The 16028-nt window shown below is 42.9% G+C and overlaps 1 protein-coding gene across 10 annotated transcripts in view; it reads right to left on the reverse strand.

Moving 5' to 3' along the window:
- The window catches only part of LOC104138512 (CUGBP Elav-like family member 4), a 721557-nt gene that overhangs the window by 16248 nt on the left and 689281 nt on the right, over positions 1–16028 (reverse strand). For all 10 annotated transcript variants that reach the window (XR_011137468.1, XM_009666153.2, XM_068925637.1 and 7 more), the window contains exon 12: positions 10924–11090. Coding sequence is in view for 9 of the 10 variants with exons in the window: in XM_009666153.2 (XP_009664448.1) it covers positions 10963–11090 (128 nt within the window). In the remaining variant the exon portion in view is untranslated. The remainder of the gene's footprint in view (positions 1–10923; positions 11091–16028) is intronic.

Consider the following 16028-nt stretch of genomic DNA (forward strand, 5'->3'; position numbering starts at 1 on the left):
CCTTATCTGAATACATAACAAAAATGTCTAACTATCTGTCCTGGCCTTCCTAGTGTTCTGTGCCTGATGCCTTTCATACTGACACCTGAGAAACAGCAGACTACATATTTGCTGTTGAGCCTTCTTTATTCTCGTGCTCTCCAGTTATTTAGGCAAAGGGACAGGGACGATATGCTTTTAAAGGCTTAAGGTACTATATTAATCAAAGGAAAGAGATAAAAATCCATGTGAAATCTTCCAGACAGAGATCCTGTCAGTCTATGGTTTGGGATTTTAGTGTTGAAAATGTTGGGTCAACCTCTATAATATGGTGTGTTCAGGCACCAGACATGTGTTTATCTGTCTGTCTAAATACAAATTCTGCCTTCTGTGAACTATAAAAACCCTAGTAGAGTGACATTACCACTTCTCAAATCAACAGAACGTACTGAGCATACATAACTTGGGGAGGAATTAAAGAGGCAATGAGAAAGGCCAGAAGAGAAAAAGCAGAGGATTTCTACTCCCTGCATATGTATCCAAATCCCAGAACAGGTCTTTAGTTGGTATCAGTATTGCTCCATTCAAACCTATCTTCTTCCCCAGTGAAGGAGTGGCCCAGCATTTCTGGAGCTAGCTTTGATTCTCAGGGCAAATCTCATTCCAGAGCATTTCTGAAGGAAGAAATGATTTTCAGTTTATTCCTAAGCAACACCCAGGAGTTATTTCCAGGAATCACGGCGAATACCAGAGGCCAAACTGTCAGAAAGTAGGGCTGCACTGAAACAGAAAAGACCCCAAAGCCAACCATGGTGCCAGTTCACATGCCATTATAAACAGCCCTTGAGCATGCTTAGCAATAAAACAATCTGCTGAGAAGTTAATTCCTACCTTTTGGCTTATGTATAGCAATGATTTTCAGGAGCAAGATATTTCATCACTTCTGATCAGGATCTGTGCACCTTTTTCTGATTGCATTACAGTGGTCTTCACAGAGAACAGGACAATGATCTACATGAATTCATAGCAGGACTTAGTCTAACAACCTCTATACCTAATAATGCCCTTGTAAACTAACAGCAGAAGGCCTCAGATACCAATCCCTCTTGTGAATGCACTAAATCTCTTAAGAACTGACATGTAAGAGCCCAGTTTCCTAGAGCAGCTGCTGGGTTGCCTGCCTGCTTGGCTCCCTTTACCAGCACCTATTCTGCCATTATGAAGCAGTGTGTGCCATGCGAGGAGAATGCACAGAGGAAAATGAAGAGCATGGAAAGCATTCACTTCTCATACATCGCAGGAAATGTGATGCAATGTTTGCCAATGGGTGGAGATGTTTCCTTGAGAGGGGAGAAAAAAAGAGAATCTTATCCAGCAAAGATAAATTTTTAGGTGACTTAGCCCATGAATTTCATGGGGTTCATGCTGGGTTTAGTAGCTGGCGCCGCTGCTTCCCAATCTTTAGAAATCAAGATAATGCGATCCTATCTTCCTTTGGAATAAACTTCTTTTTATAAAGATATTGTATTACAGCACTCTACCATGATAACCAGGGCTCCAGTCCACAGCTCGCTCAAATCGACTGAAAGATGTCTGTTGGCTTCAAGAACTGGGCCTTACATAGCCAGGAATCTCAAAGGCAGGCATCTGGTTGCTGTAAGGATTTTAAAGAGCTAGGCCAGACTTGAAAATCTTCCCTTTCCCTGGCTTGAAGGGAGAGTGGCTTTTTAACTCAAAGAGGAAAGTCTGTTCCAGTTGCGTTTCATTGCTGAGGTAAAGCGCTACGCAGCTAGTAAACATGCACAATAGTTCTGAATGATCAGTTACCCTGCTTTATATGGGATGGATATTTCAGAGCAACCAGTTGCTGGATCCATCCTACATAGCAAAAAGGGAAGAACTGGGGATGGAAAATCTCTCCCCAATAATGAGAGGAATCCATTTTTCCAGAGAGAATATTGTGTCTAACTATAGCTCTCAAGGGATGGTAAGATTATTTCTCCTGTTTGTAATTCAGTGTCATAATTTTTTTTTTTTTAACTCAGCCACAGGACTGTGTTTTGAGATAGGCACATGCATTCCCTAATCTCTCTGCTCTAAAAAGACCAGAGTGACCAGAATAGTGGCACTGCATATCTCTCTGCTTTTGTAAATGATTGAAATATCTCTGCTAGGAAATTGTTTAGAGGAGTTGAATAAATAATAGTAGGCCTAAATCCTTGGCTACCACAGATCACTATCACTCTGCTGACTTCAGAGGTGCTGGTGACTGACACCACCTGAGAACTTCACCCAGTCACGGATGTGGCTAGGACCTTTCCAGGAAGAGCACTGTATTTTCACTCATGGTGCTTCTTGGTCAGGAAATGACTTAACTGCTGTCCTCCTTTCCCCTTCCAGCTCAGCCTTCTACCCTATCTTTCCAAGAGCTGGATGAAACTCAGCTAAGTGGAAAAACGGCTCATTTGAAACGAAAGTGGTCTTCTGTAACTGCAGTCTCATGGCAGGATGAAAGACGCCTGGGAAACTGGGTTTGTAAACCTTCAATTCTCTGCTCAGGCCGAATCAAGCACTTCAGAGACCAGAGTTTTGATATTCACTTGTATCTGGCCAAAGTTACCGTACCCATGAATTATTCAAACATGCAATTATTGCATTTGATATATCACTGGATATAACTGTGGGAATGAGAAACAGTGTTCTAGTGCAGCTGATTGTATATGCCTTCCAAACCATAAGGACATCAATTTAAGGTGCTCACATTGATGGAGCACTCTGCAACCCCTTATTAAGATTCTTGCCAGCTCCTGTAGCAGTATTCCCCTGCAGACTAAATTTCATGGAGTTTTGCAGCCTTCTTTTCCTTTATACCTACAGTGTGAATGCCAAACACAACCCCATACAGCTCCAAATCATGGTTCTGCAGTAGCCCTGAAAGATCAACAGCAATAAGACCAGACCATTTTCAGCCTACTGATCAGGTCACTAGAGAAGTGACCTGAGTCCTGTGAACCATGTATGGAAGCTGACTTGTAACTTTGATTTTACCAGGAGTTTCCAGCTTCCCACATTAAGCTTCTCCGCTAACTCACTTTTCCTGAGGGTCACAGGGCTGTGCCCTGCCTTTGGCCTATGCTGCCCATACCATCTTTCGCTGGACAAAAAGCATGTTTGTGATGCTTATGTTTGTATTTTAAATACACAACAGGCAGATCTGTTAGTCTGGCAGCATCTGAAGCATAAGGCCATCTAAGAGGAGCAGCTCTTGCCCGAAGTCCTAGACTGTTATGGTCTCGTGCACTGAGCTTTGAACTGTTTGCCCTTTGCCTTCTCTGTGCTGCAACTCCCCAGGTACTTGTATTTGCAAATTGATACTGTGCTTCTCTCTCGTCCACTCATTCACTAATGAGCTCTACTCTCCCCAGTATCAAAAGACTTTTCTGGCTTGTCACTTATTTGAACGTCCTGTATGAAAAATGTCCCCATTTTTTAGAATTCATCCTGGACTATTTATTCCAAGCTCCTTTCCCTGTGGGTCTTTCCCCTCTCTCGTTTTCCTTATATCTGTTTTATTTAGCACAGGATTGCATTCTGTCAAGGCTTGCTGCTGCTGAAACAAACATTTTGGCTATGGGCGTCTCCTGTGTTTATCCATCTCTTTGACTCTCGTTTGAAATTATAGCTGCTTAAAACCTCCCTCTGTTTCTTGGCGTGCATTTTCCAGTTTTTCTTCAAGTTGCAGTCCCTTGTGCACCGGCCTAGCAAATCTGTGGGCTGGCTGAACTTAATGAAAAACTTCCTTAGAAGGGTACTGTGTTTGGCTTATGCAGCTGCCCATTAACTGAAGCAATCAAGGTTCACACTGTTTAGATCAAAGGGCTCTAAATCTGACCTACTCAGCCAATTTGCATGATACGGTCCGCACGACACGCCCTCCCCATCCCAATAATCTTGTTGGTCAGGTGGCTGAATATAACACCCCCTCTGTCAGCCCTGGAGCTTTTGGGGTTTTGTTGTTAGAAACCTTTGAGAATGGCACATTGGTACCAAGCTTCTGGTCCTTTCATAGTAGGGACAATTCAGCAGGTTCCTTGCTGCTGGAGTGATTGGGAAAAGTTCTCACAAGCCTCAAAAAGTTTACGTTAGAGCATCAGGACCAACTGTATCATAATGGGATGAGAACTGGGAGGTTGCTTTCATATCTATTATTTAATTCTGCAATAATTGCATTACCTAATGTTTAAAAAAATGGGTACATAGGTTTTAATGAAGAATTCATGCTCTAACTAAAAGAAAGTGTTACAGTATTGCATTGTGCTGCTGTATCACTCCCATGACAAATAGTGCAGATCCGTTAGTGACCTACATGGACTCATTTAGATGCAAACACAGCAATACTCCTGAAAAGCTGCCCTGCTTTGAGGAAGAACAAGTTCCAAATATTGCTGAATGGAATTCGGTCTCAGAGCAGTAATTACTGATTGTAATTTTGGAGTAAATGCGGTAATTAATTATTGTCGTTTTCCATCAGTGCATTATATTGTGTGCCAATCTTAGAATAACTACAATAATTAGCAAATGGAATTTTGCATGCACTGGTATTGAAACTGTGGTTTATAAAACAGACATGAGAATTTTACCATAATAAAGTTATTAGTAATTTAAATGGGCAGACAGGTTAAAAAGGATCAGCAAGAAAAGAAAAAGATTTCCTTGTCAGTTTTGCAAACACTTTATGTAGTTTGGTTTTGAAGCGCTTCCAGTTATATTTACTTCCACACTCTCATGTACTAGCACAATAGTGCAAGGTTTGGGTTACAAACACACTGTGAGGGATGTTTAATTTAATCATCACAGTTGTCAGTGGAAATTAAAAGGAAAAGTAATTCAGAAAAGAAAAAAAAGGTTGAACTGATGTTTTCCCAGTACCTAAAGAGACTTTCCTAAATGAAGCTCTGCTGATTTTACTCTCACTTTATTCACTTGTACTAAAGCTTGTGCTGGAGTACTGTTTTGATGTAATTATGCTCACGCAAATTTCCATAATGTAAGCAAGTCCTAAACGATCTAAGTGATAACTAAAGGAGGGAAATGACAGTAATCTGTGCAGAAGGAAGAGGAATTGGTTAGCATGATTGTAGGAGGCATAACTACAAGAAATGGGATTAGATTCTGATAAAGGATATTTAGTTTGAATCTCAAGAAAAACAGTCTAACAGACATCAGTGAGATCAATCCAACTGCAGAATACTCTCCCACTGGAAGTAATACAAGCCTATCTGAGAGGGCAAGCAACCCAAAATTCAGTAAAAGCTAGACTTTCATCTGGCTTTACACTGAAGTGATCAGAAATGACAGGAAGAGAGAGCCAGAAATGTTCCCTCAACATTACTTTTCGTGGGCATTTGGAATTTTGTTTGTTTCTTTGAATTGTGGCTGATAATGCCTGCTTATTTCAAAAACAGATTTTTTTTTCTTTTATTTTTTCTCTCTTATCAGGGAACAGACAGCGGGAAAAATGCAGTGTTTTCCAGTTTGGTAGCCAATGCATTCCAATGGAAAAAATGACATTTCCTATTGGAAAAATATCAATTGTTCCAGCCAGCTACAATAACAAGCGTCTCACAGCTTCTACAATAAACCACACATCAGCACATGTTTGAGACACTGTGAAGGAGGATCTGAACATCTTTTCTCTGTACTCAGACTGTAACGAACGCTGTTATTTCCCCTGATATTTTAGTGAAGCAGGTTGCCTGGGCGTGCAGTCTTTTAATCTTTGCCGCTACTCCCCTTGGAAGACTATCGCACAGCTGAAAAAAAAAATCTTACTGTTGGCCACTTCTTCCCTGTTCTGCCTCACTTTGCCTCACTCACTCAGTTTGTCTCCCTCACACTCACTTCGTCTCACTCAGTTCCATCCCAGTGCTCCAGGCTGCTCTGATCCAAACGTCCCCTGCCATCTCTAGCTTTAAATAAAACTTCAAGAGCAGCGTAACTGAGGTGGTAAATAATGCTTTGTAAATAATGATCAGTCACCGAAATGAGACCACAGAAGGGGAATGGGTCTTCACTGTTCTTCTGTACAATATCGTTTAGTGATCTATCAGCTGGATTCTCCTAGGCTGCTCTGTTAAGTCCTAAATACTGACAAGCTGTGAATTAGGGCAGTTCTAGGCGCGATTGTCCTGTTACGATTCCTACAAGGTTACTATGGATGAGACAGTTGGGAACTAGCTCCTAGATCCTGCTTGGGGAGGCTGGATACTTCTACACGTGGTGGGAGGAGAAGAGAGGCTTGTCTTGTGGTTGGTCCTAGTGGGACCTAGCCGGCCTCACAAGGGCTCCCCCACGCACCCTGAGGCATGGCAGGGTGCACCTTCAGCTTGTCATACTGTAAGGTACGTAGTGGCTCTGAAGAGCGGCCACCCAAGCGAGCTGTAGGTTTCATTATTTCATGCATTTACTATCTGTAAGAAACATTAAGTGCCTCCGAATCCTTACTTCCTAGTCCTGAGGGGGGATTTGTAATAGAATATATTGATTTTGGCAGAGTTGCCTCAAATGATCCTCCTCTCCTTCTTTTGCTTTCTTTTCCTCCCACCCCCTTACCCTCCTTGTCTTTTGCTACAACCACCTCTGTAATTAGAAAGAAAAAGAGAGAACAGTGGCAGCCATTTTGGAAGTGTTTTGCCATCTGAATTCTTCAGGGCTTTGCTTGCTGCAGCTTGTGGGCTTATCTGCCACATCACAGAGACCCTTTCAGTGTTTGACAGCAACTTTAGAGCGCTTCCAAGGAAAACAAAGGATTTCAAATCACTATGGCCTTGACTGCTTCTGTCCCATAAGGGAGATTTAGAAGTTAAAAAAAAATGCATTCAGAATTAAAATTGAGTGAAGATCTTTCTTCCTTGGTTGGGAAAAACACTCTGGTGGCTTACATCAAACTGGGTGCTGCTTGTGTTTTTTTTTGGCAGCTTCTTATTTTTGGAAAGGAGTTTGATAAAACAAAGCTCTTCCTTAGAAAAATCCCAATTAAAAAGTTTCTCGAGCATACTCTTGAAGCACATGATTAATTGCCCTGATGTCAGTATGGCTATGCGCACGCTTCAAATTGGAATTGAGATAAGTACCCTGAAGAGCTGTGACCAAAGTAAAAGAAGATAAAAAACATACAGAGGTTGTTGTGTTTCTGCCAGTTAAGGGAGCTGACTGCTCTCAAGCTTTGCAATAGCTCTCTGTGTGGTACCAGGGGGCCCAGCTGGCTTCAGTCCTAGTGTTTTTAGGAAACTTCTCATTGCAGTAATGATGCGTCTACTGACTGAGCCAGTCAGAGTCTTCCAGTGGCATTTTGGAGGCACACTGGAGGCTGCACATCAAATCACCACATTGCTGAGCCAAGGACAACTGACCCATCTCTAAGTAATGTTTATTAGTGAGGGCTCAGCCCTGCGCTGACTGCTATTGCACAGCCCTGGCTGGAACCTGCCTTGTATCTGGCCACGTCGGAGCATGACTAAAAATCCTATATCTGCTTGGTACAGATGTTTCCTAATACCAGAAAACATGAGCTTAAAAGGTAGCTGGATCTTCTGAGGTTTTGACTCTCCCTTGCCACCTCCAAGTATCCTCTCCAACCTAACTTGGCAAGGGACTTCCTGTACTAAATCAGATCCCTCTTTGTGATACCCTCCTTTGGTGTCCTCCTGGGGCACCACATGCACTTGGCTAATTCCTTTTGCTACGTGAAAAACAATACACACAAAGTTTTTTCCAGGAGAAATCTCTCCTGCTAAGACAGGTAGATCTTTGACTTTTCCAATAGGTTCACCAAGGTGAGATTCAACAAGAGGACAAAGACCTTTGAGCTGCATCCCTCCACTTTGTTAGAGATTATCTACACCTCTAACAAGGGTGCCTATAAGTAGAGGGGGGAACTGATCCGGTGGTAACAGCTGAGCTGATTTTGCTGCACAGCTGAGAAATAGAATCAAAGTAAAAGTCAAGAAAACTAAAGGACTTCTCAATTAAAGGCTACTATTCAAGACTGTTCTGCTTTGCACAAGCAGAGGAAAGAAGTGCTGAGAGAGAGAGATTTGCAATTTTATTGCCATTTTACAGCTGATTTCTGTCTGTATAATTTATTTTGAGTGTGGAGGAAGCCCTAGCCCTACTACTGAGTGACCTTTTTATAAGAAAAAGGCTCAGACCCCAGGTCAGCCTGGTGATGACAGGCAGAGGTAGAGTGCTTCATAAAGAACCACGACAGCCAAAACACTGTGGACTCTTCCTAGGAAGTCTCTAACAGCACACAAGAATCTACAGCCCAGCACTTCTCACACTACAGTAAGAATCAAGCATATCCTCTGTGATCACAGCTACACCACAATATAAGCCCATTGCTTGACATCAACGAACCAGGGAGAGATTTCCAAAACTGGATGGAACTGTGTTCCTCAATTGCTCTGCAGTTGTTACTGAAAATCTCTCCAACAAAGGCAGTCCCTGCATTAACAAAACAGCATGCATGCATCTCCCAGTCTGCCCCAGCACTTCTGAGCAAAACCTGCGGTAACAAGCCAGTGTGATGAAGCAAAAAGCATTTGGATATGGAAACACATCTTAATTTCAAGCTTCCAAGAGGCCTTGTCATAAGCAAGGAAAAGAAAAGAGGTATTTGAAGAGGGAGAACACACTCATAGTTATCTTTGCATAGGCATGTATAAGGGAAATACTAAGCTCTGGAGGTTATATCTGGGGTCATTATTGCCACAGAGATCCTAAAAACCCCGGTGAAATTAACACGTGTACCTAATATGTTTATGAAAGGTTTCTTGATCTGCTCCATGTCATCTTCAGTGCAATATCGCTTTCACAACCATTTTGGTACCAATCCTTAATTCTCAGTGCAATGGATAGTGCTCTGAAGACTGGAACAAAGTATTTTCAAGAATGTTATAGACATCAGTGAAAAATTAGAACACTTTGCAGTTCTTTGGAAAGGCTGAAGATGGGTACGTCCTGATCAAATCTTAGACGGGTCAGCAAGGCCTGGATCAAAATCACTGAATCTTAGACATTATAGTCATAACGGTCTAGAAAGGCCACCTAACCCACCTTTGTGTCCCAAATCACAGATCCAGAAATTCCTACTGGAAGGAAAATTTGGGAATGTAAACTGTTTATTGTAGCTTAGGACCACCTAGAGTGCTGGTCTTATTAGAGAATCTCTGATGTGGAATGGCTTCGGCAGCAGAGAGAATCCCCTGTCTCTGTAACAAACATATCCTTTTATGTATTTTTGTTTATCCAGGAATTATCTAAAGAGAAAGCTGGCCAACGATGGAAAACAGACAGAACATTTTGGGCCCAGCAGAAAAGGAGGGAGCTGAATTACAGGGAATGTGCCACTGCTGACACAAATGTAATTTACCAATCCTCATACCCTTCTTGGATAGCAGTGCCTGATGCCATGAGAGGTGGAAGCTCACCTATCATCTGTGATACCATGCAATGTAAAGCATGCCTGGAAACAACATCAGGAATAGCAGTGTTCTACCTTTGCTATCATTCAGGATGGCTCCACCACCTGTCAACATGCTTTTTACTTGGCAGCTAAAGGTGGGGCACTCTCTGTAATGCTATCACTGTTCTCTTTGAAAAGAGAACCAACTAATGGTTCATGTCATTTTGTCATGGCGTATGGGAAGGTTATAGTGTTCAAAGGTGACTGTTTGAGTTAAAATCCTAAGCCCCATCATCAAAAGTCGCTGCCATATTCATGACATGGTGTACTGCAGTGCAGGGAATCTCCCATTTAGCTCCAGGAAAGCTGGTGTGTTTACACAGCACAGGCCACTGATATCTGGCTTCACCTTGGAGATCTCTGGTTTCTGCTGCACTCTGCAGCGTAGACATGGAAAATCCAGGGCACCAAGAGTCCTGATAACCCTAAATATTTGCAAAAAGAGTGGGAGGTAGGTACTTTGATTATTTTATGCACCTGGAACCTTTTTATACACGTACAGGGCCTTTAAAAACGGGGCTTAGGCTCTGAAGACATATAGGCATTTTTGAATACATTATTCAGCATCTATTCTTCATTTTTATCATTGGTGATAGGCTGAGATTCCAGTGACACAAGCTTGTTTTTCTGATATTTTTGACATTATTACAGGCATTAGGCATTTCCTTGGAACATCAGGCTAGCTCCTTTCCAACAACACCACAAAGTACATGAGACTAACAATGAGACCCTCGTTCAAATATTTGTAGGTGCTCACTCAAGCAAAGCTTGCTTGGCTTTGGTTGAGTTTTATCTACCCACAGGAGTAAACAGTAACTGAGCAAGATGTGAGCATGGATCCTTTTGTTCATTTCTTGGGCATGGGAAGAAAGAAATTAGGAGTCATTTAGTTGTTAGGGAGAAGTATTCACACACAATTATTATGCTGGGATGAAATTGGATACAGACTATACCGCATGAAGAATGAAGAATGCTTTGAAACATTTGCAACACAGAGCTATTGAGACAGACGCTGTCCCAGCCCAGTCGCCTGGGATTAAACTGCAGCCCAGTCCCATCTCTTAACTGCAGATTTTCTTCAGCCACCAAAAACGCTCTCTTTGGCCGAGGGGAATCAGAACAGCTGTTGACTCCCCTCTAGTGACCGGGAAGACTTTTTAGAGATGCAGGATGCCACTGGAGGGGGGAACTTGGCTCAATCCCTCATTAAGCATCCTTCTGCCTCTCTTTCTAACGAGGTGCACACACAAACAGTTCCTGGTTTATGTGTGGGTGTGTGTCTGTGTGGTGCAGCTCTAGCCAGAGGCCTAAGTGAAAAAGACAGCTGCTAGAGGATCGCAGAGCTGAATCTTTTCAAGAGTCCACAACACAAAGAGAGGCTAAGACCACAGCTGACATCCCCTGCCCCATGCAGTTACCTGTGCTAGTGCTTTGTATCCAGCGGTTCCCACAACTCTTCAGTAGGGACGATTAGCATCCTTTGGCCTCTTGAGCTGCACCTTCAGCCTCTTCATGCCAATCTGGAAGCCGTTCATAGCTTGGATGGCAGCTTGGGCACTGGCAGGATTGTCAAAACTCACAAAACCTGTCAAAACATGAGGCAAGGCGGAGGGCTTAACGAGCTGAAGGGGGCAAGGCACATACATGCAACGACCACTGAGAATGAACATGGGGAAAGGGGTGAGGGTGGCGGTAGGGAGGGAGTGAGCAGGTAGGTGGGTGGGTGGGTGGGCAGGAAAGTGAGGAGAGGATGGTTGCCAGTGGGGGACGGAGGGTAGGAAGGGTTGTTACAGATCGGGGTCCCAGGACACTGTGCCTGGTCTGTGTGCCATTTCAGACACAACACTGTGAAGCTTGGGGATACAAATGCTGGTGCCAGAGTACCAGCACACACAAGATTGGAGTCACCTTTGCTCTGGATGTCAGCAGATGTGATGCATGGTTTCAAGGCACTTGTTCTCTTTCCCTCTGTCATGACTGGGGTAACTCTCTACGCCCTTCCTCACTCTCTAGCATAACCTTTCCTTTGCCTTCTAATATTCACAAAGAAGGGAATCTGATTTACCTACTGCTACTTCCTCATTATGGCAATATAAGTAAGACATGAATTTAATAAGCTCTCCATTATAGTATTCATTGGCATGGATAGTTTGATTGTTGGCCACTTAAACCATATGAGGAGCTTTATTAACTGGCACTTACTGCAGATTCTTTTTCTTTATGTTGACTCTGCAGTTGAGAAAGATGAACTCTAGTGCTTTCCTAACACGGTTTCCATAAGTAGTTTCACACCTTGTCAGCACATCAACCAATCAACCATGGAGAGCATCCAGCAACAGAAACGCCCTTAGTAATTGAATATTGTACCTACAGGCTACCTAAGAGGCCATTCTTTGTCTCAGTGGAAGAGTTGCCGTTTGGAGATCAGAAGAGCCAAGACAGGTCAGATTCGAGCAGGAGTCAGTTCATCTAACTCATTCAGCTTTGGGGAGATTTTTTGTTTGTTTGTTTGTTTTTAATATGTTAGCTCCAGGAACTCCCTTGCCCAGACTGTATATGCCTTTAGCTGGAGTGACTGCGGGACTGAAACATGCGTGAGGCAGGAGGCCAACACCTTGTATAAGAAGTGCCTCTGATACCTTTGCCAGAAATGTCCTCATGTGCCAACAGCATCTCTGAGCACAAACACCAGGTAAGACTAGCCTGGATCAGCCTGCACTTCAGACCAAGCCATCTGTTTTCCTAACCCTGCAAAGCTCTGGCAGCACAAATCATCCCCTGAAACCCGATGTCTCTTGATAAAGAGGCTGAAATGAAGAGGCAGTTTGAGGCAGCCCCTCAAAAAGCTAATGCTATACATTTGCTGCCAGTGATACACCTGTTCCTGACACCAACACAGGACATGGTTTACAGCTCTGGGCTGCTGTACCGTGACTGCATTCAGCAGCACCTCTCTCTGGTTTAGTTCATCCTGGAAAGCAAGTCTCACCAGTGACATATGACAGATTGCATTTGAAAAAGACACATACACACATGCATACACACACATAAACAAACACATCTTCTCACTCTTATCTTAAAGCTGTACTCCCTGCCTTTGGCTAATAACATAGGTTTATGAGAGGTCAAAAAATTGATAATCTTAACCAAAGTGAAACAACAGGTTTACTGAGTGTGGCAGATGCGGTTTCAAGAGAGAGACCTACAGAATAAGCAGGCATCCCTCTTCTTCCTCTCCTCTTGAAGCCAAGGTTTCAAGTAATTGGCTCTCTATGGAGTTATCCTGCCAACCACCTGGATGAAGATGTCCCAGCATTGCAGCTCTGAAGATGCGAGCAAACGAGTTGCTCAAGCCTCACAGAAGTCATCAATCACTGGACAGAAAACTGGAAAGTAATGGTGAGTAATGATCTGGGGTGTTATTAAATAGCAATGGACCTGCTCTTGCAATCCCTTATTAGCCAGTAAGCATCTGGTAATGTTCCCAATTTACGTCTGGCTTGTTGAATAATCTATCAGTCAACAAGGTCCTATGTTTGATCTCAGCAACGGAACAAACAAAGCACCTGCTGATTTTGCCTGCGTGGGTTCAGGCTTTAAATGCTGCCGGAAGCACCACTGGAAGTGCTTTACTTGAGTTTGAACTTGCAATTTGCTGTCTAGCTACCTCACATGTTTGAACGTACATCATAGTGAAAGTTAGTTCTTTTTAAAATCACCTCTGGAGTGTTAATACTCCTGTCCAAGACATATCAGCTACATCTATATCAGTAAATTAAAATAGTGCCAGGGAAAGTTCACCGTCACTGGAGTCCAATCATCCATGCCATTAAGTTTTTAGAAAGGTCCTTGACAGAGCTGTGGCTTGTGCCTAACTCCAAACAGTTCCTGGGCACAGTTTGAGTATTAGCACAGGACAAGGGGCTGTTTTTAGCAGTTAGCTTGGACGTGGCCATGATATTCTGAAAAGTAAGGGAATTTAATACTTTGGGTATGGGTTGTTCTTTGCCAGCTGGCCTCAGTGCTAGAGAAAAGTGCCAGGTATGTTTATTTTACTAATATAAACACAGCTACCAAATATCACAGCGAGGTGGCTGAAGCTGGATAATTACTTACATTATGCTTTACAAAACTTACTTGCCTCTGAACTTTGATTTCTACTCTTTCAGCTGATCCTGTTGCAGTGTATCTTCTACTGACCAAATGTGCCTGTCCAGGGTGTACCTACATGTGCATCTACCTGTGAGAAAATCACGCTGGGATCCTAAACTAATCCACGGAGGTCTAGCCAATAGTCAGTAGAGTGTAGGATGCAATTTCTGTCTTCCTTTGGGACATGTCTAGCTGTGCCCAAATGAATCACTCTGCAATAGCAGGGATCAGCACTGACTGCAATGACGCTACATATCTCACTCAAACCGAGGTGCCTATAATGCAGGCTTTATCTAGTTCCACAATTGGGAATGACATCTCCAGGCAAAATTGTATTAAGTGGCTATTATCTGGGTGACTCATTCCCCAAAGTGGTCTTGCTGATTCATACTCCAGATACATGCAAACCCCACTAGAAATAGTGGTGGTGTTGATACTTTCAACGGGGATGGCGAGTCTACTATTTGTCCCCTTTTGCAGGGACTAGACCTTTAATCAGATGATAAGCCCTGGTGCTGAGATGCTGATATAGTCATACCCATGCAAGAACTCTTCCTTCAGACAAGCTCACAGAGCTACACTAGTAGCTATCACTATTATCACTTTGCTCTTAAGATGGAATTCTAATTCCCTTTCTTCACTCTGTGCAAAGCTGTAAATAATACAGCATTTTAACAAATGGGACTAATAAAAGAGATCAAAAGTGCATTTGCTCACCATATTTCATTTAGACCACAGGATAATGAAGGTGGGAATTGTACCCTGATGCTATTGGTATATCAGCTGCCTGCAGATTTGGACCACATTTGGATGATTTAATTTTTTTTTCCTTAGTTGTCCTGATCTCCACTGCTGCAATATAAAACCTTCTACCAGCTAGCAGCTGAGGACAGAGGGGCCAAGGTTGCTGGGGACAGTGGAGGAGGAGGCCAATAACTGTGCATTCTCCTTGGAAGCACATCCTAGGGAAAGAACAGCTAATGTCTCTAGCTTCATTTGACTGTCCTAGTTTCAGAGGGCTTGATGCGCTCAGAAGTTGTTGGTGCATTCAGCTCTCCCCCTTCCTGTTATTTATGTGCAGTTGTATTTCATACTGTTGAAGGTATTTGGATAGACTCCAAAAAGAAGAAAAGCTATGGCTTGAGAGTTGAGATGTCACAGTGATAGGCAGATAGACAGACAGACAGACAGACAACCAGTGCTGACAATATCATATTCTTTTCTTTTATCAGGTCAAATATCTGCTGGTGGATAATACGGCTGCCACCACAGGTAGATTTTTTTGTTATGTTCACTACTGACAGTTCACCAACTTACTTTCTGCAGGTCAACGTCTGCAACATCAGTGGTGCTACACCAGATTTAAATAGGTATGACTAAGAATGGAATGTGTCTCCTGGGAAAACAGCTTAAATACTTGTTTTCTGAATGGCTTTAATGTTTGGATTCATGGCTATAGGGTCAAGGCATGATGCTGCTACTTCAGCTGCTCAATAAGCTATCTATGTTTTGAACACCACTCCTGCATTGTCATCTACACTCTTGAAGGACAAAAGAGAAAGAGAGAGGTTAAAAGGCTTGAAGCTGTTTCTGTGCATCAGTTAATTAATAATCAGAGAAATATATGTCCCGGTCTGAAGACGGTTGGTAGGAGGACAGGGTTTTGTGATAAATCTATTTTATGTCCATCCCCCCTCTCCCCCCCCCCCAGGGATTAGGTAAAAAGGCTGTTCTAATAAATGATTTATCAAAGCAGCAAAGAATCAAGAAATCTGCTAGGATTGCAGCTCAGGGCATCTAATTTTCCTGGTTCTGCAAAGTATCTTCCAGAAAGGGTTGACATTAGAGTCCGTAGCCTTTCGCGACCTGTTCTTCCCTGTGTGACTGTGAAATGATCAGCAGGCAGAAACCGGGACAGCATCTTGGAGGGAGCTTTGGCTGGACTCCCCATTTCTTCCACAGGAAGTCTTGGTAGTAGGGCACGCTGAGGGAGCTTCATGCCCTTCTCATGACAGTGGCATGACTATGAATGTTTTTATGTAACTAAGGGCTCAATTCAAGGGCTGTTCTTCTGTTTTAATCAGCTGAGATGATAAAGAAAGGGATTAGTAAGCTATCTTAGAGTGCATCTGAAGACTACTCTGCAACTGTAATCTTTTCATTCACCATGAGTAGTGGCTCTGCATGGTCATGAATTCATTTGTGCACTAAGTGCAGTCCTAAAGGACCACATCATTAAAATCCCATGGATCCCAAATCGGCCTTTGTGAGTTTTCTCCTTCTCTTTGCATGCTGCAAGAAGAATTAGCAGCTGACATGCAAAACAATATCTTGATGATCTCCTACCAGGTTGGAATAACATGTTGCCTCT

The sequence above is a fragment of the Struthio camelus genome, chromosome W (assembly GCF_040807025.1).
Source record: "Struthio camelus isolate bStrCam1 chromosome W, bStrCam1.hap1, whole genome shotgun sequence".
In the NCBI taxonomy this organism is placed as follows: Eukaryota; Metazoa; Chordata; class Aves; order Struthioniformes; family Struthionidae; genus Struthio; species Struthio camelus.